This window comes from Physeter macrocephalus, chromosome 2 (genome assembly GCF_002837175.3).
Source record: "Physeter macrocephalus isolate SW-GA chromosome 2, ASM283717v5, whole genome shotgun sequence".
NCBI classification, from domain to species: Eukaryota; Metazoa; Chordata; class Mammalia; order Artiodactyla; family Physeteridae; genus Physeter; species Physeter macrocephalus.
Window position 1 is genome coordinate 109,575,319 of NC_041215.1, and position 25,436 is coordinate 109,600,754.

General features: G+C 37.0%; 1 protein-coding gene across 2 annotated transcripts in view; it reads right to left on the reverse strand.

Moving 5' to 3' along the window:
- The window catches only part of INO80D (INO80 complex subunit D), a 72,983-nt gene that overhangs the window by 39,356 nt on the left and 8,191 nt on the right, over nt 1-25,436 (reverse strand). Inside the window, exons 2-5 of one of the 2 annotated variants that reach the window (XM_024124620.3) lie at nt 14,274-14,366; nt 13,923-14,169; nt 8,172-8,914; nt 2,107-2,215 (exon numbers count right to left, since the gene is read on the reverse strand). In XM_024124620.3, the coding sequence (XP_023980388.1) occupies nt 2,107-2,215; nt 8,172-8,914; nt 13,923-14,140 (1,070 nt within the window). In that variant the 5' untranslated portion in view covers nt 14,141-14,169; nt 14,274-14,366. The remainder of the gene's footprint in view (nt 1-2,106; nt 2,216-8,171; nt 8,915-13,922; nt 14,170-14,273; nt 14,367-25,436) is intronic. The other variant, XM_055089663.1, reaches the window with a different exon arrangement.

The window sequence follows — 25,436 nt, forward strand, 5'->3', positions numbered from 1 at the left end:
TTCCCCCCAAAACACAATGAACTCACTGAGCAATTTTAAATGGCAAAACCTTGAGAAATTTCACATGGCAAAAACTTCTTGAAGATATAATGGACAGGCTAGGTAGGGCCAATTTTCTACAGCTCTCCATTTTCTATTACACTGAAGCACAACAAGAAGCTGGAATAAAGTAGTTCTATAGGTAGTCTAAAAAAAAAAGGACAGAGGTTCCTGTGAGAGAGCACAGTGGCAGATGCAGATGTGCAGTTGCAGGCACAGAAGGGATGGTAAACCAACGCAATCCCAGTTTCACCCAAGGAAAAGAATGTAGTGCCCCATGCCTGAAGCATAATACTCGTTCAACAAGAATATGCTGAACAAGTGAATAAACAAATGAGTGAAGAGGAAAAGATTAAAGGGACAGCTGGGCAGGAAGTAAGGAAAATTGCTTGTAAAAAGGAGAAATATATACTGAAGGAAAAGAAGAGCCTCAGGAAAGCAGAGTATCATGGTAAGTCAAAGAAGAAGCAAGTTAGCCAGACTGGCCAAGAAAGTAAAATGCTACAGAGATGAAGACAAAGATGATGGTCACAAGTCTGTAACAGCAAAAGAAATATTCTGAGAACTGCACTAGAAGGCAGAAATGGAATATACATTGCTCCTAATCAAGGGCAAATACTCCCAATACTAATGTTCAGGTAATTTTCAGAATTAAAATAGGATTCTTAGCTATCATTTATCATTTCCCATGAACCAGGTATTGTGCCGAGCATTTACTTATGTTACCTATTTATAGCATTTGGAAAATTAACCCAAAATATCCCAAGTCAAGCTAAGCTGATTTGAATATCAACCTTAGAAAGCACGGTTGATATTATCTATAACCTAGAAAGCTTAAGCTCAGTTGTACTTCTATCTGAAAACAAGAAATGCTAATGGTGAGGAAACAGTCTTAAATGACATATAAAATGGAATCTCAGAGAGAGAAAAAATATATATAGCATTTTCCAATACTAACTCGGAGACAAGGGAGACAGGGACAACTATACGGGATATAAAGCCCAAGAGTGGAAATGGAGGCAACAGGCTGTTATAGTTTAATGACACGGACCATTAATAAATCCAGCTAACTCTCCTTGCTCTAATTCCATGTCCAAATAAGCTTCTGACTATAATTTGCTTCCCATATAGTTTTGCTTCGTGAACATCTGTACCACTTAATGATAATACTTCTTAGTAAAAACTGTCATTTTGGCTTATACATTAGCCTCCAGTGAATCAGCTCCCTAAGCCTAATCATTTCTGGGTGTACTAACAAATCACCTTTTTAAGCCTATAAATTCAGAAACCGGACCTTAGAATATATATGCATACTATGATACTGTGAAATTGTAGGAGTCGGCCTGGGTGCAGATAGTCTCCCCTCCGTCTTGCTGAACACCTATTCAAACCACAGTACTTAAACGAAAATAATAATTAGCTGAGTCTGCGAGTCATCTTTTAGCCCCACAGACAAGGATCTATCTCAGTCCTGTCACGCTGCACCAAGCATATACCTATGATGCTGAGGCAGTCCCCTGAAAGAGAACTAGTCTTCTTCTTACCACTGAAGGGGCTGGGCATTAACCTACAGCTTTCTGATAAGGTAGATATCGAGAACCTCTAACGAGATTATTTCAAAAAAATATTTTAACACAGAAATATTCAGCACATTAGAAAATCAGAGAATGGATAGGGATTTCCCTGGTGGCACATGGTCAAGAGTCCACCTGCCAATGCAGGGGACACAGATTCGAGCCCTGGTCTGGGAAGATCCCACATGCCGTGGAGGAACTAAGCCCGTGCACCATAAATACTGAGCCTGCGCTCTAGAGCCCATGAGCCACAACTACTGAAGCCTGTGCTCTGCAACAAGAGAAGCCACCGCGATGAGAAGCCCGCACACTGCAACGAAGGGTAGTCCTCACTCGCCGCAACTAGAGAAAGTCCACGCGGAGCAAAGAAGACCCACCGCAGCCATAAATAAATAAATTTATCTTTAAAAAATAAAATGAAATTAGCATATATAGGAAAAAATCAATCTACTAGAGTGGAAATTTAAGAATAAAAAGAAAAAGGAAGACTCACGTGTGTCTTTCATATCTGAGGGTCTCTCGGATGGACCAGGCAACCTGGTATGGCGAGGCCTGCTCTGAGTCCTCCAGTTCTTCTCCACTCTCTTCAGACCAGTCCAACCCTAGGACGGAGGAGAGGATGTTGCAAGTTAGAAAAAATTAACATTTATTTAAAATTCAGATAAAAAGCTAGCTGAAATACATAACCCGACACCTATAGCAAGTACTATCATAGTGTGAATAAATCCCTCCTGATGAGTTTCAGCCCTGTTCTGGCAAAGGTATTAATTAATAATGAATGTATGACATGCACTCGCATTTAAAATAATGACATTACAACAAAAAGGCTATATTCCACGGATGAACATCTTTCGTCAGATGCTTCACAAATGGAGTAGAAACAACACAAAGCAAAGAGAGAGTTCAAGTCAAAAAAAGGGGTAGAATTTCTTAAGTATAGAAACGTTATACACTAAAATAATGTCGAAAAACATAAAACATATTCAAGACGACAGGAAAAGAAGCCTAATGCATGTTCAGGCAAGAAAAAGTCGAAAGGTGCCAGCGGACTCATGCTATACCTCAACAAAGAAGCGGCCTAGAATATATTGTGAAAGGCAGGCACACTCCATCCCCTTTTCCCAATAACATCTCTGGAGGAAAGGACACCATCCACTAGGCAGGGCCATTCCCAGGCTCTTGCCCCCTACGGGAAAAGGGAAGGGCAGGATGGCAATGTTCTATTTCTAGTATCGCTTGGGGTTTCTTTCAGTTCTTTTATTTTTTTAAATTTTTTTTTTTTTGCGGTACGCGGGCCTCTCACTGTTGTGGCCTCTCCCATTGCGGAGCGCAGGCTCCGGATGCGCAGGCTCAGCGGCCATGGCTCAAGGGCCCAGCCGCTCCGCGGCATGTGGGATCCTCCCGGACCGGGGCACGAACCCGCGTCCCCTGCATCGGAAGGCGGACTCCCAACCACTGCGCCACCAGGGAAGCCCTCAGTTCTTTTAAACAAGAGCTGTCACATTTTGAGTTCCATTTGGAAAACAAGGTTAGAGGGAAAAGTAGAGAAATACAGTATAATAATGCTTATTTATTTTGTTAAATGCTATTATTTTTAATGACCGGGTAATTGTTAGCTTCTAACATACACGTTTTGCCTTTTTTTTTTGGCCACACAGCAGAGTATGCGCAATCCTAGTTCACCAACCAGGGATCGAACCTGTGCCCCCTGCAGTGGAAGCACAGCATCTTAACCACCTGACCACTAGGGAAGTCCCAAAGGTTTTGCATTTTTAATTTTGTATCTTGAAGAGGTCTTAAATACTGATGTTGCATAGCCTAAAATACAACAGTGTGTGGACTACATAACCTTAACAAACTCATACCACTATGAAATTTTAATTAGATACCTTGATGACTAGTATTCTATGTCTTCCTTCTTGAGACCCTCAAAAATCAAAAGACCATCTTCATTAGGCACAGTTAGTTAAAAAGGATCTCACAGATTTCTTCCATAATTTTAATGAGTTTACATGTGCCAAATTGGGAAATTAAGAAAAGGTTAATTGAAATGCAAATTATAAATGCTTAAAATTAAATATTGCCATTGGCATAAAGAAACACCAAATCTAGTTCCAAGATGACTATTCAAAATGTCAGGTCATCTTAAAAAGTAAGTTACTTTCTCTAACTAAAATAATTAGTAGTTTGTTAAAGAGTAAGTCAAAAAAATAAAAAATAAGTAAGTGACCACATCATCACCTTCAGGATGTTGAAAGGTGAGATCTTTCAAACACAAAGTGACACTCAAGGCACCTTTAAAAATTAGAACATGAGTTGTTATCTTTTATATTTTCTGTAGAAGTCATAATAATGTCTACTAAGATATCCATGCTTTCTCTGAAAACGTCAAGATCTGAGTCATAAGAAGTAAGATGGAAGTGTTTCTCCTGTTGTAAAATTAACTGTCCAATAAAACAAACCTTTGATCTTGGCTTCATTATCACTAGTTTCAACATAACTAATTGAGATAACCAGCCCAAACAGGACTGTAGAAGCCAACTAAATACTGGGTTTTTCTTTAAGTATTCTTTGCTGACATGAATGCAGAGTACACTTGGTTATAATAGTGCACTGTAATTTCTGGTTTCTCCAAAATAAACTGTTTTAAAAATTTGGGTCCCTCATATGCTTGAATTTTTTAAAAATAAAAAGATAATACTTTTCTATGAGTTTTAGTTCTGTTCAAAATGATTGAAAGTCAGCCCTCAACACAACATAAAATTTCATAGTTTCAAAAGCTAAAATATTATCAGCATCTAGAAATAAAGAGAAATATAAATAAAAATTTAGCAGATAATATGGGTAAAAGGTAGAATAAAAGGCAAAACATTTGGAAAGAAAAGTTAGATCTCTGCCTCAAAACTAATGCCTAATGAGTTCCAAACAGATGACTAAAATAATAAAAGGGCTAAAAGAAAATATAAGTGAACATATTTATATACTCTTGGAATGAAGAGAGCCTAAACAAGAGGAGAAAAAAAACCTGATTCAAAAGGAAGAAATCTTTAAAAAGAGAGAGAGAGAATACATAAAAAAAATTTAACCTCTAAATTCCAAAACCTTTATAATAGATACTAAAAGCAAGTAACAAATGGGAGTGAGAAGAGGTTTTGCAACAAACATTAAATATGTATAAAAAGCTCTTACACCTATCAATAAAAAAGAGGAATGCTTAAATAAAAATGGATGAAAAAACTGACAGGATAAAATAGGAAATACATATGTCCAAAAAAAGCAGTATGAACCAATATTCAAAACTACATTATTAATCTAAAAGAGCAGTTCTTACTCAAAGTATGGCCCACAGATCCCCAGGGGTCCCTGAATCCCTTTTTAGGGAGATGCTTAGGTCAACACTATCTTCAAAACAATACTAAAATGTTATTTGCCTTTTTTACTGTGTTGACATTTGCACTGATGGTAAAAACAACAACAAAAAACCCATGGTGGGTGAAACTGCTGAGGCCTTAGCGTGAATCAAGGCAGGGGCACAAAACTGTCCTAGTTGTCAATATATATTCCATACCATGACTTGCAATTAAATGAAAATAAGTATACAAAAAACAATTTAAGACCATCCTTGATAAAGCACTCATTTATTAAAGACTGTTTATTTGATCAAATCTTGATTCTTGTGTATATGTCTTTATGATGCTGTGTGTGATGAAATGTGAGGTATATATAAAGCACCTCTACTGCATCTGAAGAAAGTACAGCAGCTGTCTTGAGGAAAAGCACTTTGTAGGACTCTTAGTTGTGATCTGAACTAGCTGCTTTTCCCTCATTCAACACCAATTTTATTTGAAAGAGTGACTGACAGACAAACTATTGGCTATCTGGCAGTCATTTTTTCTAAAATGAACACAGTGAAACCATCACCCCAGGGAAAACAATGAACAGTATTTGTTGCCAATGATAACATTCAAATGTTCACTTGAAAGCTCAGTTTGGGGGGAAAACTTGAATTTATCACTGACAGTATGACAAATACCTAAGAGTTGGACTTCTCCGATAAGACTGGTGTTAATATTAATGAATGCAATCTAAAATTTTTGTATAATGAAATGTGTCAACATTTGGGACATCTGTGTAACTCAGTAGAGCAATATCTTCCAAATGACCAACATACGATGTTACAACATCACGCATGGGTAAAACAGTCATTCAAAAATCAATGGATTTTAATGTAACAGTATGCAAAATTCCTAGATATGGTTTCAGATTCCACGTTGAAACTAATTTTTAAGAAACTACCACTTGTCAAGTTTTGGTGTAGAACCAATTACAAATATCTACAATTATTTGGAAAAAACTATTAAAATATCCCTCCCTTTTCCAACTACAAATGTGTAAGGCCATATTTTTATCTCCTAACCAGAAAAAAAAAACCCCACATATCAGGACACATTGAATGCAGAAGCACATATCTAGCACAACAGACATTAAGATTTGCTAAACAATGTCAAACAATGCTGCTCTTCCCATTATATTTGTTTTTGTTTTGGAAAATAGTTATTTTTCATAAAAAGAACATGTTAATATGCAGTAAATTTATTGTTATTTTAAAATGAATTAGTATTTTTTTAATTTCTCAGTTTTAACTTCTAATTCAGTAAATATCAGTAAATATAACTCACATATACAAAATCTCTACCATGTCCTCGATCATTTTTGAGAGTGCAAATAAAGTGATTCAAAGGCCAAACACTTGAGAAACACTGATCTAAGGTATACAAATTAAAGCAAACTTTCTATCAAATTTGCAAAGGCAAAATAATAATAATAATATCTAATATCCAGGGCTATAAAGATGTAGAGAAACTGTCATTCTTACACACTGCTGAAAGAAAAGTAAACTGACAAAATAATTCTGAAGGAAAATTTGGCAATACATATCAAAAACCTTTTTAAAAAGTGCAAAAGCTTGGGATCAGCAATTCTGCTTCCAGGAATCTATTTGAAGGAAAAATTAAAGATGTGATGGTAATTATTTTACTGAGAGGGCTATATAGCTACAACACTTTATACTTTAATAAATTGGAAATGATTTAAATTCAAGAAAGAATTCAGCTGTGACAAACTGTATGAAAAATAACTAACGTGATAATACATTACAAAACATTTTTAAATAGGTTACAATACTGTACATATAGCAGGAACTTAATTTTATATATCTGAAAGAATATGCCAAGATATTAACAAATAGGTATTAATAAGGCTTGGGGTGTTTTAATTTATTACTTTTGCTTATCTATATTTTTTCTTTAAGTTTCATTAGCTTTTTTAATTACAAAAATGGGACAGTACAATACCTCTTGGCATTTTTCTACTTGCTAATGTATCATGAGCACATCCAGGTAAAAGATGGAGATTTCATTCATTCTTTTTAATAGCTGCATAATACTTCATAAAATGTATATGTACCAGAATTTACTCAATTCTGAATTTCCTATAGGTTATAAAGGTTGTTTGCAGATTTTTAATACTCCAAGCAATACTGTAAGCAATGCTGTAGTAAACATCCTGGAACACATATCCTTACATTCTGATATTTTTTTTATCCATAGATAGAGTCCCAAAAGTGAGCTTGCTGGCTATACGTATACTTTTAATTAGTATATATTGTTGCATTACTCACCAGCAGCGTATGAGATCCCATATCCTCATCAACAACAGATATACTTTTTGCCAATATGATGGTAACTCATTGTTACTTTAATTTGTGTTTCCCCGTCTGTTACGAGGATTGAGGTTTTCATTTGCTTATTGACCATTTATATTTCTTCTTCCTCTATTCCCATCCTTTTCCCATTTTTCTATTGCTGTCATATGTCATGCAAATAATTTTTCCTAAAGTTAGAATCACAACTCACAACAGATTCAAGAATAAATTCCAAGTGAATCAAAGGCTTAAATGATCAAAAATAAAACAAAACAAACTATTAATAGAAAATACAGAAAAACTGTATAAACTTGCTATCAGAGAGATTTTCTTGAGTAAGACGGAAAACTCAGAAGCAACAAAGGAAAGACAGACATTTGACTACATTAAAGTTTTATCTGTAATTTTTTGCTTTTCAATCGTGAAGGTATTACTTTAAGAATTTTTTTTTTTTTTTCAGAAAACTGTCAGCAGATATTTACAATGCTATCTTATTCCAAAGTCCTGTGATAAGACATGTGGAGAACTTCATTAGACACACAGGGACTGAGCTCAGAGGCAGAAAACCAAACACAACTGCTTTAAATATTGCTACTACTACTGCTAGAAGCTATAACTGGAATTCTAAATTCCCAGCTCCTATTTCTTCTGCATCCTGTTCACCAATCACTGTCCTCTCCAGTAGCATATTTACTTTAAAGCGGTCTACCTAACTATGAATCTTTAATTGACCACTCTGTCCAAGTATTCTTTTACTCCTATTACATATGAGGTTATGAAAATAAAACCTTGTGCAATAGGCACATTTTGTTACATTACACACATATGATATGGTAAAATAGACAGTAACTCACCTAAATGGGGAAACAGATCAGTGTCCAGCTGATGTTTTTGGGTGCACAGTTTCACCAGTCTCTGCAGTCGACTTATACAAGAGAAGTGTGGAGAGAAGGCTGTGGCTTTCATAAGGACCCGGTCAGTCCTGGGCGGGTCCACGATGGGAGCCCTACTAGATGGCAGGAGGGGCAGAGGCCTCTTGTGAGACAACTGCCTGGCTTGTGCTATAGTGTGTGGAGTGGGGGCCACTCCCTGCATTGGTAGGCTGGTGTTCTGAGGTTGAGGTGACTTGCAGACTAGACCCTGCGGTGGCGCTGGAGGTTTTAAAGTGGATAAAGGTGACAGGTGGGAGTGCTGCTGCGGAGGCTGCTGCTGAGAAGGTGCAGGAGGGGGACTAAAGTGCTCTTGTCGAACTTTTAAAATCTCTGTCTCTCTCTGGCGCTGCCGATTCTGGGCCAACTTGCTCTGCAACTTCTTTCTCACAGTTGCCCCTTTCTTTAGGTCATCATCTTCCTCGTTGAAAGCAAATGGGTCTTCCAACTCAGTTTCCAGGTAGTGGAGAGGGACCCTTGCCCCCGGTGGAGAGAGGGACATTCCATCCAGTCCATTGGGCATCTTCAAGGCCAACGTGGGCACTGTCAGGCTAAAGGCCATGGTATCCATCTGGTGCCTGACCTTTACCTCATCTATAGGATCATTCTTTTTCTTCCTCTCTTTTTTCGGGATAAAGCCAAGTACCTGCAAGTGGCTGTTGCAGTACCTTTAAAAATACACACATATACAAGAAAATGTTCATGATACATATTAAGAAAAGGAGAATATAAAACTACGTATCATAAAATGTGAATCCTAATATGTTCAAAATGCATGACTATAATAACTCTGGCATTCGTGGATGTGATTTATACAACTTCCACTACCCTCAAGCAATCCTCAAAGTCTGTGCAATTTTGCTAAAGCAAATATATGAATTGCACATGTGAAGAGGCTGCCAGACAGAAGCAAGTCATTCAAATAGTGAGTGGCCCTGGATAACCAACCACCCAGCTATTGCTTCTCACACCGCTTTGTTATTCTCTATTCATAGCATACAAAGTAGCTCATCAGGAGTCTAAAGGATCACTTAAAATTCTCTTATGTATAAAAAAATATATGTCCCAATGCCATTCAAGTATTGGAGATTCACAAAGATCTTATGACATAACACTTCAGAATGTTAAATGTCAAAGAAATGATACAAATGAACATATTTACAAAACAGAAACCGACTCACAGAGAATGAACTTATGACTATGGGGGGCGGGGGGGAAGGGTGGAGGGAAGGGATAGTCAGGGAGTGTGGGATCGACATGTACACACTGCTATATTTAAAAAGGATAACCAACAAGGACCTACTGTATAGCACAGGGCACTCTGCTCAGTGTTATGCGGCAGCCTGGATGGGAGGGGAGTCTGGGGGAGAATGGATACCTGTATATGTATGGCTGAGTCGCTTTGCTGTGCACCTGAAACTATCACAACATTGTTAATCGGCTATGCTCCAATATAAAATAAAAAGTTTAAAAAAAAAAAAGGAATGTCAAATGTCTACTGTGTGTGTTCTACACACACACACACACACACACACACACACACACACACACAAAGAGAGAGAGGGAGAAGGAAGAGAAGAAAAAAATAAAATAATAAAACTAATTAGTGCGATAATCGATTAAATGAGTTTCTCAATAGCCAGCCACATGTTAAGTACATGGATTATCTCCTCTAGCTAGTTTCTACCTGCAGGAGGTACTAAAATAATGCCTTTTATACAGATGAGGAAACTAAATTTTATACAAATTAAATAACTTGCCCAAAACCACCTATCTGGAAAGTGACAGAGCGGAGACAAACTAAAAATCAAAGCTCGTATAGCACAGGAAACAATATTTAACATCCTGTGATAAACTATAATGGAAAAGAATATGAAGAAGAATGTATATATATGTATAACTGAATCACTGTGCTATACAGCAGAAATGAACACAACATTGTAAATCAACTATACTTCAATTAAAAAAATAGAAAAAAAAAAAAGTCAAAGCTCACGAAGACTCAGTTAAGTCTTCAACAATGAGCAGGTTACTTCTGTAATATAAATGCTATTTTAAAAATACTATGAAAAGAAAGAATCCTTCTACATAATGAGAAAGTAGAATGCATGTTATTCCAATAAATTTCACTGAAATCCTGTGAAGGCTTCTAACCAGAAGAAAAGTAGTATATTTCCTAAACTGGTATTCCTCATGCAGTTCCAAGGTATGTTAACAAGTATGTCATAAAAACAGTATTCCATGCTTAAATAAATTTGGAAAATGCTGGCTTAAACAGAATGAGATAACGATTTCATCATGTGTTTCTGCTAAACAACCTCTCAAAGCATTTTGTATGATAATGTGCATTATACACCAAGGGTAGAAATCTACCCATATAGCACTGCTTCCCAAATGTATTTAAAATGGCACCTATTTTATTGCAGCATATTTATGATATCTCCATAGAACACAGTTTGGGGAAAAAGGCAATAAAGTAAATAATGTCAATCCCCAAACTCAATGGGCTGCAACAAAAAACTGTTTTAATGATTGTTAAAAACACAGATTCACCAAAAATCAGGACACATGGTTTTGCTGGTTTGTCTTAAAAATAAGTCTATCAGAGGCACTCTTTAATTTTAAATAGAACTATTAAGAAAAAGCTTTCTGGACAGTAAAGGGACGTTACACTGTGTTTGTGTGTGTGTGTGTGTGTGTGTGTGTATGCGCGTGTGCACACGCACGCGCGTGCGCCTAGCAGGTTTGAGCTAGGTCCCTTACACACCTTAAACAGAATAGATTCATAAAGCTGCAGCCAACAAGGAAAAGGGTTTCAGGGATAACTGTACTAAGCTTCCCAACAGTTAATGGTTTTTGTTGTTTTCTACTCATTTTCAAATTAACAAAAGGATTAGTACTATTAGTGGGGAGAAGTGAAGTGGGTTTTTTAAATTTAGAAATCAAACTCTTCTGCTCATTTACATGGACAGCCTGGACTGGTAAATGAGGCTACTATGTGCTACATTACCTAATCCAGCAGAGGCGAATCCGCATGTACAGTCCTCCTTCAGCCCCACCCTCAACTCCCACTCCAGCCACTGTCACACTATCGCAACATTTAGCCTGAACTCTTAAAAACCCTGCCTCTTCTAAAAGGGAAAATTCTTCATAACTAGAATTAGAACAGCTTACTTAGTTATGAACAGCATTTAAAATAATGCAAATATGAATTTCCAGTCTAAAAGAATACAGGGGACTGACTGCAAATGGGTTCTTTTGGGGGGATGAAAATGTAAAATTAGACTGTGTTGATAGTTGCACACTCCTGTAAATACACTAACAAATACTGAACTGTACACTTCAAATGGGTGACTTGTATGGTATGTGAATTATATCTTAAGTTGTTTTAGAAAAGAATAAATATAGGAAACAAGAAAATTTCTTGGTAAATACATATCATTAAATAAATATATATATAAAATTAAACCAAACTTAAATTTAAAATACTATATAAAATAACCAACTTAATATACCCATTTATCTCTAAGCTATCAAGGCTACAGTAAATGGGCCTTAGCTTCCCACTGTATATTAGAAAATGGACTTTTCAATTATACCACTACTTCTACTGAACATAACACTATTCTATCCAAAAGACAGAATCCCATAAGTTAGCATTTATAATACACACCAGGTAAGTTACACACCAGATATTATTAAGAAGCTTCCTCTAGCTGACTACCAACCAGATAATTCTGTCAATTAAAAGTCCTTGGGAATTTGTTTTCTAAAACTATACATAAAACCATGTCAAATCCCTAAGTGTCCAAGGAGTAACTGCCTTAACAATGATAAAAGCTTATTTTCAAAAGAATATTAATCTTTTCTACATTGTATCATATAGTACAGTTATAACTATTATATTTATACACAGGTTTAAACATATTATTACATGAATTCAACCTGGGTTTCTTGAGGTAAAATAGGAATATTACCTCCTACTAATGTCTACTTTAATCTGTTTTCAAACAACCCTACAAAAAGAAAAGTATTCATAGCATTTGTGTTCATATGATCTTGGACCAATTCTGAAAAAATGTATAACTTAGCATTTATTAAGCCTAGCTTCTCTTGACACAGCATCACAGAAGTCCTTTCCCTTCTTGTTCTGAAAAAAGAAAATTACTTCAAATATAAAGGTGAAGATGTATGTTTCAGAGAATTAATATTTTGGAGAAATTCAGAGTGACTCTCACTTTACTTCTTGCTGTTAGCTATTAAAATAACACTTGCTTCGACTGAAATAAAAAAAATCCAAGGTTGACAAAAATTGCAACTGTGTGTGATAAACTAAATTTAAGACAAAATTATAGAAATGTGATTATAATGGATCTTGAAGTAAAAAAGTTAATCCAAGTCCATCCATTCTTCAAGTTAGAAAAGGGCAGCAGTAAGAAATTATTTTCAGTCAGCTAAAACCAACTGGACAGACATGCTTATTAGCCTAGTACCTTGGTACCTTTCTCACCTGAGATTAAAATTTTATTCCTTTCCTCACTAAACAGCTGTTTCTAACTTTCAGGTGTTGTAATCTGAAGCCTAAAGTGCTCATTAGAAATTCTACGAGAGTATTCCCAAATCACCACATTATACCGTACTCATTTTGGTGGGATATTTATCAACACAAATTATTTATTTCACCCTAAAAGTTTAAAAGTTGCTCACCATGACATATAAAATACATGATTCCTTTTCAACCAATTTATGTAGGTGACATTCGCTTGTATATAGGAACAAAAATAAAGGTTGTATATGTATTTTTTAAAGACAGAAGTAAAAAGTTCAAATTTCTACCTAAAAATAACAAGTATTTGAAACTTTTAGGAAAATAAGCATGCATCTCTCTGTAATATCCTACAATGATCAGCATGGTTTCTGGAGAACTGAGAAAAAGAGACATGATAAAAAGAGATTACATGTGAAATCATAAATTTTCCTAAGAATATGAAAGATGAATAATCAGCATAAGACTCCTTTAAAAACACCTCCACATTTTTATTTTTTTAACTCAGAAAAATATAAATTCATAATCCTAGTCAAAAAGCCTACTTTACTATGAAAATACAGTTTCTAAATTATAGTAAACATAGTCTATATGGAACCCTTTTTAACCAAAAGAAGTCTGAGAGGAAGTAAATCTGAATGATTCAAGTAATCATTCTTTTGAATAATTCTTTTTCAGTAAGTACATACCATTTGCTACCTTTCAAACAAAGATTTAAAAACTCTAAAATTATTATCATTAATAATAACACCTAAGTAGTTCCTATAATTTCTCTCATTCAGGCTGATGAAATTCTAAGTAGAGAAATCAGGAAATACTTTCTAAGGCTGCAAACCAAACACATCAGTGCCAAGACTTCAAGCAAAAAAAATGTTTTTAAAATAATCCTAGAAAGTCTATTAAGTAAAAAAGAAGAAAACAAACACTTTTCAAATAATTCCCCAAATTTACTACTCCATTTCTTAAAAATTGCCATCACTCATCTTTAGAACCATTCTAAAGTTTACTTAGATTAACCCCCAGAACTCAACATTTAAGTTCATCATATCAAAACACAAACAAACAAACAAACCCAACTTCCAAGCCTACTAATTAATAATCAAAGATTGCTTCCCACTGTCAGCGCTTACCTGCGGTCCTCTGATTTAGGGATGGGGTTGGTGCAGCGCTGGCTATTATACTTGGCCACATATTCACATTGCTTGAAGGGGGCAGTCTTGTCCTCCAGAACGTGTCTGATACAGAAAGCGTAGCCGTTGAGTCGCCGCTGCTTGCACAGTTTGGGGCTATATGAGCACAAGGGCTTATTGTCAACCTCAGAGAAGTGTATATGTTTCCCTTCATACATCACGTGACTCTATTCCTTGTGAACATCAGCTAAAAGACCACCACAAAAAAAGAAACCCAAATGATAAATCAGAGAGTATAATGCAGATTTAAGTTGAGAATTTCACTGAGGGACTTCTGCCCCACAGCCATACCTGATTTTAAATCTTCTGCACCATAGCAATGTTAAGAGAACCCCAAGGATACCACAGTTTGGAATGCTGCAGAATCAAGATGAAGCAGATTGTCTACAAAAATATCAAAAGGCCTAGTTAACAAAGAGAAATAAGCAAAGCTTGCTCATCTGGGAAGTAAAATACTAGGATATCACCCTTCCTAACAGGATGGATTCTTCATTGTAATCCAACATCCCAATATTGAATTCAAATAATAAGACACATTATAAAATATTAAGTTGCCCTACCACTCCAAATTGAACTAAATAATTTTTGCTTTGGTTAAGTTTTGTAAATAACTCAAAGCAGCAGGGCTCTTCCACCAAACTAATGTCAAAAGGTGGCAAGTCATTTTTTTCACTACTGATGGCTGCATGCTATGCCTATTTTCAGAGCTCAGATCTCTTTAAAATGACAATGGAATGAGCTCATAGACCCAAAACTTCCCCCAGAACTTCTACATTTTTGGATATGTTGGCAAAATATTTAGCAGTTTATAACAAATGTTTCTATAAACTACAAAAAAAGAACAAATTCCTGTTTTAAAAAGTCATTTTCCCTCTAATATTCCCCCCTACCTATCCCATCCAGACCGTAAATTTCTTGAGTCCAAAGACTATTCACCACATTTCCACCATTCAGCTGAGTGCTCTGCAGAACACTGTGCTATAGTATAATTATCATGGCTTATGAGTCTTTGGAGGTTTAAGAAGAAAACGGAAGGAAGCAATCACACAATAGTCACTATCTCTCTACACACAAAAGGTCCAGCAGTAACATTTATGTGCCATAACACCATATAGTCTGCAATGAAACTGATACAACTAATCTGTCACATCAGGACATAGGGGGCTGCTGTGGTCTAACCCAGGGATCCCCAACCCCCAGGCCGTGGACCCATGACGGAACCCGCGGCCCAGCAGGTGGGCAGCCGGGGAGCGAGCGAAGCTGCATCTGCCACTCCCCATCGCTCCCCATCACCCACATTACCACCTGAACTATCACCCCCACCACCCCGCCCGTCCGTAGAAAAACTGTCTTCCACGAAACTGGTCCCTGGTGCCAAAAAGGTTGGGGACCACTGGTCTAACCCACCTTCTCCACACTCCAGAAGTCACCCAGACAGCTGATGAACAGCTTAGATACCAGCTACAGAGAAACTCAAGAAACACTCTCTCATTTCCAAAACTAAATATGAAACTCCTTATACCAGTGAATGACAAGATACATAAATCCTTGAAGAGTCAGAAGATATGTCTGCTCAAGTCTGATTATCTGCCAAGGTAACTACAATATTCACCTTGAACAAATCATTTAACCTCAGTTTTCTCATCTGCAAAATAGGGATAATATTAGTAGCTATGTTATCAGGTTGCTCTAAGGATCCAAAGATACAAAGCACGCAACATGCGAAGTACCATGCCTTGTATAAGTTATAAGTAATAACAGAAGTTATTACTCATAAATGTTCTTATTATTACTACATTTTACCTGCTGATGATAAAGGTAGAGAATTTGTATTACCTTTGAGAAGCATTACACTTACTTTAGCAGAAAAAAAAAAATCTGAAACATTAGCCTGGTTAATAAAAATCACATTTATTACTGAGTAAACCTAATCATACATCACTGTAAAAGAAAAATAAGAGCTTTCCCTTTTCACTTTATCAGGAGGCAAGGAAGAAAAGTTGGACTAAAAATTTAAATTTAGCTGCCCCGAAGGTCTGGATGTTCAGGACAGGAAATTTTTCAAAGCAAAGCCATGCTGTTTCATTTTTACACCCTCTCTTCGGCCTGCTCATCCACCCGGCAAACATAAATCTTTCATGAATTAGTCCAAGTAAATCTACATGAACTTTAGGAAATAAATAGGCTGGAAATAAGTGACTGAAAAAAGTAACTGCCATTATGAAAAAAGTAGACTATATATGTATGAGAATATTTTATAAATCATATGAAGGGTTAACGTTCACTTTTTACTGACATTTTCTATCTAGGTGGCATCATATCTATCAAGATTGCTGACTCCCCCTTTCTTTCCAATGTTTATGCATCTTTTTTTTTCCTATTTGCATTGGCTAGAACTATTGGAACAACGTTAATAATAGCAACCACTGGTACTCCTAACTTTAAATGAGAACTGCTTCGAGTCAATGGCAGCAATAATGCTGACTTCTGTGTTATGTTAAGGAAGTATAAAGAAATTCCTACTTTATTAAAAGTTGTTTCTTTTAAAAAAAAAAACTCAGAATTGATGGTTAATTTTTACTGAATTCTTTCCCAGCTTCTAGGGATATGATCATTTTTCTCTTCTGTACTTTAAAAAATATGTACTAAAAATATTTAGTATTTCCTGATACTGTACTCTTCTTACACTCCTGGGATGAAAGCAACTTGGTCATCATGCATTATTCTTCTAATGTATGGCTGAGTTACATTTGCTAATATTGAGGATTTCTGATTTTTGTATTTTGAGAATGTCTAGAGTTTTTTTGTGTGCTTTGGTGGAATTAGGTGTTAATATAATATTTTAAAAAACAATTTATAAAATCTATGTTCCTGAACAGTTAAAAAGCATTGTAGTTATAATGTTACTTAGAAAGTTGACTGGGCCTACTAGTGTTTTGTGCAGATCAGGTTTTCAAGTTTATCTGCATACAATTTAGCAATGTGACCTCTTACGTTTAAATTTCTAAATATCTGTGACTCATTCTCGTATTCTGTGTATGTCCATACACATACGTGATAGTTGTGCTTTCTCCTCTTGTTCATGATTGGGTTCAACAGGAGTTTATCTGTTTAATATTTTTACGAATATCCTCCCCCAAAAAACAAAAACGAAACAAAACAAAACAAAAACCTCTTGGATTTATCAGCACCTCCATGTATTTTCTAATTCATCAATTTCTGCTTTTATATTTGTTCATTCTTTCTGCTTTCTTTCCATTTATTTTATTATTTTGTTAACTTCTTGGGCTGAATTCTTTTATTTTCATTCTTTTCTTGCTTAGTAATTTGTTTACATATATGAATTTTCCTGAGTACTGTTTTAATCATATCCCATAGGTACTAATACACAGAATTCTGATTATCAATACTTTCTAGTTGATTTGGATTTTTTTATTATTTCTCCTTTGCCCCAAGAGTAATTTAATTTTTTCAGATGGTAGAGTTTTATGCTTCCCTTTGTTTTAGTGCTAGTTAAGAATAAGGAGCATTGGGAATTCACTGGCGGTCCAGTGGTTAGGACTCTGTGCTTCCACTGCCGGGGGCCCAGGTCCAATCCCTGGTCAAGGAATTAAGATCCCACACACACAAAAAAAGAATAAGGATCATATTGGTGTCTGAGTGATTCTCTGGGCCCAGCAAAGGAACCAAGTTTCCAGAGCTCTGAAGACAAGGGGTAACACCCCAAAATACAGACTTATTTTCCACTCCACCTTCATTGGCCTAGCAGCTGCCAAGAACAAAGGCTGCATCTCCAGATACCTAGCAAACAAACGCAGTACTGCTTCATGAATTGATTGCTTCTCTGAGGTGCCCACAGTGTATTTGGGGAGAAGCTTCACGAATAAGTCGAGGAACGGCTGTCTTATGAGACTGGAGAGATTCCACAAAAGAATGGATGTCATGAAGGAGGCAATGGTTCAGGCAGAAAACAGCTGCTGAGATTACAAGGAAGCTGGAGAAACAGAAGAAACACTTGAAGAAGGAAAAAAAACAGCTGGCTGCAACTGTCCTCACATCTTTAGAAAACAGCAGCAGTGTAGAGGAGGAGTGTGAGAAAGGACAAAGGTGCTGAGACCTTGCTGAGAGCCCAGAGAGCTGACTGCAGCACACACCCATCCCCTGGGCAAGTGTGTTCTGTCCTCGGCTGCCTCCCAGGAGTGTAAGACCCCAAATGAAGAAAAGCAAAAGCCCCAGTAGGCTCCTCAGGAGAATGGAATGGAAGACCCATCTCATTCTCCAAACCCAAGAAAAAGAAATCAAGGAGAAGCTGGTTAGCAGTGATCTTGAAGAGACAGCTAGCAGTGGAAGTCTTCCCAAGAGGAAGAAATTGTTCCCCAAAGAGGAACCAGTTAGTGACCCTGAAGTCAGAAACGATAGTGCCCCCAAGAAAAAGAGGAAATTCTCTTCCAAGGAACAGCCACTCAGCAGTGGACCTTTAGAGTCTGCTGGCAGCAAGAACAGCAGCTCTAAGGAAAAGTTCTAAAAGCTATCCCAGGAAGATCAGAATGGACACTTCCCTGGTGGGGCACAACCCACGGAGATATTTCTCAACCCATCCCCTATATCCTAATAAAAACAAATTCACAAGGGAAAAAGAAAAAGAAGGAGCATAATCTGCATATATCTCTGATTTTGGATTTGACTGAGTTTTTATTTGGGGACTAACAGATATTCCTGGGAAAGAGTATTCGTTGTTTCCAGGGTATGTTGTTAGTTGTATCATATACCATGCTATTAACATTCACTATGTTATTACTTATTTCAACATTCACTATGTTATTACTTATTTCGTTTGCTTTCTCTATCTACCCAGAGCTGGAAGAGATGAATCAAAATCTCCTACTATCACCTTATTTGTTTCTCCTTGTATTTATTTTATAAATTTTGAAGCTGTATTATTTGATACAGATATTCACGACCACTAGACTGTCACTCTTTATCATTAGGAAATGCAACTTAATTGATGCTTTTTGTTTTGAATTCAACCTTGTCTGACACTAATACCTGGACTCCATTTTTTTGGATGTGAACTTGCTGGTTAAGTCTTTGCCCATCATTTTACTCTCAGGTTTTCTGAGGCACTGTTTTAGATCACAGGTCAGCAAACACTGGCTTATAAGACAAATTTGGCCCATTGCCTGTTTTTGTAAATAAAGTTTTATTGGAAGGCTGTCCTGTTCATTCATTTACATGTTGTATATGACTGCTTTCATGCTGTAACAGAACTAGTAGTTGTACCACAAAGCCTAAAATATTTACTAAATTATTATTTGTTGGTCCCTTTTTTAGATACATCTCTTAACAGGTTTGACTTTTTTGCTCCAATCTGAGTCATTTTTTTTAATAAATGAGTTCATCAAATTAATAATTTTGTATTTACTTACATGACAAATGTTTCATCTTAATTTTATTACCTTATTTTTTGTATTGTTTTTAGCTTTCAATTCTTTTTATTACATTATATAGTCTATTCTCTTGGAAGATTTATAGTCTGTGTCCTTTAAATAACATTTCTTTACTCCAAACTAAGAAAATTAGTATATTTAGCATTATTGTGATTAATCTCATGTTATGAATGAGAAAAATTTCCGTTTTTGTTAACTACCTACCCATTCCAACTCAGTATTTCTTCCTTAGATTATTATTTCTACATTGCTATAGCTTATGACATTTTAATGTTTGTCCTACATTTAAAATTATTCGATGCTAATCACTAATCTTCTAACTTCGTTTTCAATTCATCGCTTTTGTTTGTTTTTGTTTTTGCGTTACACGGGCCTCTCACTGTTGTGGCCTCTCCCGTTGCGGAGCACAGGCTCCGGACGCGCAGGCTCAGCGGCCATGGCTCACGGGCCCAGCAGCTCCGCGGCATGTGGGATCTTCCCGGACCGGGGCATGAACCCGTGTCCCCTGCATCGGCAGAAGGACTCTCAACCACTGCGCCACTAGGAAAGCCCTCAACTCATCTCTTGATTCAATAGTTTATAAAATAGTTACCTTCTTTTTCCACATTCCCCACCAAGGACTGACTTATGGAAAATAAGCCGTGGTTTTTGTTTAAAAATATATGTCAACTGAAATTATACTTAAACTATAGCTTTCCTGGACATAAGTCTTAGATCATATATTTTTTTTTTGGTCTATTGACTTTGTATAATTTTTTTCCATGTCTCCTAGAATGTAAAAGCTTGAGGCCAGCCTCTTTTATAGGAGGTTTGATTTTTCCCCCCCGCCACTTTAACCTAACAATAAGTCTTTATGGGAATTCCCTGGCGATCCAGTGGTTAGGACTCAGCACTCTCACTGCCGGGGCCAGGGTTCAATCCCTGGTCGGGGAATTAAGATCCCGCAAGCCACATGGTGTGGCCAAAAATTAAAAAAAAATTTTTTTTTAAGTCTCTATATTTAAATACTAGAAGCCATTCTAGAATTTCATCTTTTACTGTGGCAAATTCTTCCTTAGTATCTTGAATTTTTTTTCTACTTCATTTATTCTATTGTATTCTTCAAGGGTACCAATTATTGGTATGCTAGATTTACTGTCTTCCATATCTGTCTCTGTCTCTAGTCTTTTACTTTTTCCATTTTGTATTGCTCACATTTCTCAAGCTCACCTCCATTATCATCAGCTATAGTGTATATGTGCTGCTTTGAAAGTGACCTTCATTTCTACAATGACTATATTTTCCTCTTTTATTTCATACCCTGGTTCCATGAGCTCACTCTTATATCTTATTTCTTGAGCTTTTGTATCTCATCTTTAAACTCCTGTTTCAGAGGAGCCACGTCTCGCCCCCAACTCTGCACACCACCACCCAGCATAAGGAACTATTTATTCATAATTTTCACTTTCTCTGTTCTTTCTGAAAATGATCATCTCCAACACTCCTCCCTTAAGGCTTGACTCAATGTTGATTAGTCTCCCCAACTCGCAGGGGCCCACATGGCATAGATTAGGGGATGACAATTTAGGCTTTCTGTTCAGTTGACCAGATCAGCAGCTATATGGCTGCATGCTGCCAGTTTCTCCTCTACTCTCAACTTCTTGCAAAAATAGTATGACTCTACGGTTTGTTATTCAACCCCACCTCTCCTGCCACTCAGGGAGCACAATGTATATACCAACTTTGACATTCCTAGTAAGGGGATCACTAGTTTCATCCTCATGGTGTGTCACCTACTTGGGAGGAAGCTGCTCCCCCTACTTTGCTTGAGTTCTACAGAGGAAATCATCCTCTCCTTGCATCCTCTCTTGCCCTGGTTCCATTCCCACTGCACTTAAATAGCACTAATTCATATATTCTGATTACAAGGTTTTTTTAGTTATCAAAGATTGAGTTTTTGGGCTTCCCTGGTGGCGCAGTGGTTGCGCGTCTGCCTGCCGATGCAGGGGAACCGGGTTCGCGCCCCGGTATGGGAGGATCCCACATGCCGCGGAGCGGCTGGGCCCGTGAGCCATGGCCGCTGAGCCTGCGCGTCCGGAGCCTGTGCTCTGCAACGGGAGAGGCCACAGCAGAGGGAGGCCCGCATACCACAAAAAAAAAAAAAAAAAAAAAAAAAGGTTGAGTTTTTCTTCTGTTTCTCATTCTCCTTATTCTTTTTAGTTGGTTTAGAGAGCAGAGATGTCAGTATTCTGACATCATTAACCAGAAGTATCTTTTAAAATTCTGCATAGTAAAATGTACCAAAATAAAATCAAAATCATAAAACAAATTATCTAATTTTTACAACAAACATATTCCTTATGTTATTTTCTGTTTATTTTTAAGAATCAACATGTTATTAAAGAAGTTACTAAACTTGATTCATTTTCACTATGTCTAATCCATGTGATTCTAGCTTTAATGACAAGTATTTATTTATTAAATACTGATGGCAAGTCCATCATTTTCAGAGAAGCTATAGAGGATATTAATAGTAAAAGACATAATTTTTTCCCTGAAAAGATTATAATCTATGCAACGAGATGCACTCAAAAGAAAGGAAGTGAATAACTGGAGGACTTCACCCAGAGCTCTGAGCACCCAGGCGCCTCTGGTCTCACTAAGCCCAACGACAGGCCCTCTGTCCAGAGCAATGGATGTCTTCCTCTTTGTGCCCCCTCCTCTGGCCAGCCCTAGCCTCAGAACACAGCTCAGTTGTCACCACATGCAGATTCCCAAAGGCTGAGTTAGTTACATGCTCCTCTGAGGTACTCTGTACATTTCTTTGTTTTAACCCTTATCACATTCTACTTTAATTGCCTGTTCTTCCGTTGTCTTCCCTCTTAGGAAATAAGCTCCTAGAGGGATAAACAGTTTTCTGTTCATCATTATATCTCAGAGCTTAGCAAAGTGCCCAGAAGTTAACAGCTGCTCAATAAGTACATGCTGCCTACATAAATAGCTTCTGTGTAGTACCTCAATTCTAGGTTGTCTACCCAAAACAGGTTACTAGATTCACCCACCAATCATTAAGTAATTTTTAAAAATCACTAAATTGGTACTTCAGACAGCCTACACAATAATTTCTAATAGCCATAGCCATATACCAAGAGAAAGTATAATTTAGAAGCTTTAAATTTTTTCAATATTGCAGTACATCTGAGGTAACACCAAACGTTTCATCAAAAAGATTCACATAATTTGCTACCCAATGTCTATCTGGCAAATAATGTTTCTTAAAACAATGTAAGAATGAATTAAAATCTACCTATTCAACTTCCTCCTAACTCTAAGAATTCATTAATCTATCCAACTGCCCTCTTTCAGCATTTGCCACAAGGTGCCAAAGCTCTTGCTAATGACCTCTATGCCATTACAAATAGGTGTTCAATTGCAATATCTTATAAACAGCTTCTCTTCAACCTTAGTTTTTTTACATCTACCTGTGATTATTTTTTTCTATTAATATTTCTTTGATTTTTAACGTTTTAAAGTCCTACTAAAAGCCAACTTTCCATCTCCTTTTTGAACAATCCATTTTCAAATCCCTCTTTTAAAAGGCCAATTCAGGGATTTCCCTGGTGGCACAGTGGTTAAGAATCCGCCTGCCAATGCAGGGGACACAGGTTCGATCCCTGGGCCAGGAAGATCCCACATGCTGCAGAACAACTAAGCCCATGCGCCACAACTACCGAGCCTGCGCTCTAGAGCCCCAGAGCCTGAGAGCCAGCATGCCCTAGAGCAACTACTGAGCCTGAGTGCCTAGAGCCCATGCTCGGCAACAAGGGAAGCCACCGCGCTGAGAAGCCTCTGCACCACAACAAAGAGTAATGCTGCTCACCACAACTAGAGAAAGCTTGCGCGAAGCAACAAAGACCCAATGCAGCCAAAGATAAATTAATAAAAAAAATTTTTTAAAGCCCAATTTAATCTTTATACTTATATTTTCAATTCCCTAATGTATTCAAACTCACTTTATATACCATAAAAGGAAAGAATGTTGGGGGACGATGGCCCTCTGCTTTGAAATCTAACTTCCTTCTTAATGAGTATTATTTAATATCAAAACCACTTTGTCTATAGGGACTTCCCTGGCAGTCCAGTGGTTAAGACTCTGCACTCCCAATGCAGGGGGCACTGGTTCGACCCCTGGTTGGAGAACTAAGATCCTGCATGCCGCAGGGCATGGCCAAAAAAAAAAAAAAAAAAAAAATCACTTTGTCTATAAACTGGAAACAACTATTCATCTGGTCTTCTCTACATTAACAGGTTTTTCCTTTTAAATTAAAGAAGAAATCATCACAAAAGCGCTAAGGTAGATCTCAGGGGAAGAAAAAAAAAAAACTATATATTTTTCATTTTTTACATCTAGCCTCCCACCACTGAAGTTCTTTACCCCTACTCCACCAAAGGTGAAGTTCACATGGCCTTCACTCATTGACATTCATTGTAAGATAAAATAAGAGATGAAACATATAATGTATAAAGTCCACATGATCTTAATCAAATGTCTTACAGACCCTAATATTTAAATACAATCCCACTGACTAATCCATTTAGAACTATACCTAAGCTCTACCTTTTAATACACAATGAACATCACTAAAAAAAAAAAATCCTAACCAGACTAAATTTATCACAGCTATAGTACATACTATACTCAGCTGTGGAAATAACTTGTTTAGAATTAGAATACAAACAGATCGGGCTTCCCTGGTGGCGCAGTGGTTGCGCGTCCGCCTGCCGATGCAGGGGAACCGGGTTCGCGCCCCGGTCTGGGAGGATCCCGCGTGCCGCGGAGCTGCTGGGCCCGTGAGCCATGGCCGCTGAGCCTGCGCATCCGGAGCCTGTGCTCCGCAACGGGAGAGGCCGCAACAGAGGGAGGCCCGCATACCCCCCCCAAAAAAAAAAAAAAAAAAAAGAATACAAACAGATCTATGCTCCCTTAAAGAAGAGAATAGAATTAAGGTAACTAAGCACGTAAGAGCAGCAGTAGAATATACACCCTTATTAATTATTACCAAAAAAGCAAAAATAACTATTACTGAGAATAAATTCACAGAAAGAATATTTTCACAGCAAACATATCCATATACTGAAATTCAAGAGAAGGAAATATGGGTAGGTGTAAAAAAAAAAATCCTTCTTGATATTACATGCTGAGTTTAATGAAAAATAAATTCCTTTCCACAGTTTCTTTCTCCTTGCAAATACGGAGGAATAAGACATTAGCAGGGAGAAAAGTAAGAAAGATAAGCTTTTTTTTCCCCCCAAAGTCCCTGTTTATATATATTTTTAAACATCTTTATTGGAGTATAATTGCTTTACAATGGTGTGTTAGTTTCTGCTTTATAACAAAATGAATCAGTTATACATATACATATGTTCCCATATCTCTTCCCCTCTTGTGGAGACCAAAGACCTGTATGCAGAAAATTATAAGACACTGATGAAAGAAATTAAAGATGATACAAATAGATGGAGAGATATACCATGCTCTTGGATTGGAAGAATCAAGATAGTGAAAATGACTCTACTATCCAAAGCAATTTACAGATTCAATGCAATCCCTATCAAACTACCACTGGCATTTTTCACAGAACTAGAACAAAAAATTTCACAATCTGTATGGAAACATAAAAGACCCCGAATAGCCAAAGCAATCTTGAGAAAGAAAAACGGAGCTGGAGGAATCAGGCTCCTGGACTTTAGACTGTACTACAAAGCTTCAGTAATCAAGACCGTACTGGCACAAAAACAGAAATATAGATCAATGGAACAGGATAGAAAGCCCAGAGATAAACCCACGCACAAATGGTCACCTTATTTTTGATAAAGGAGGCAAAAACATACAATGGAGAAAAGACAGCCTCTTCAATAAGTGGTGCTGGGAAAACTGGACAGCTACATGTGAAAGCTTATTTTTGATAAAGGAGGCAAGAATATACAGTGGAGAAAAGACAGCCTCTTCAATAAGTGGTGCTGGGAA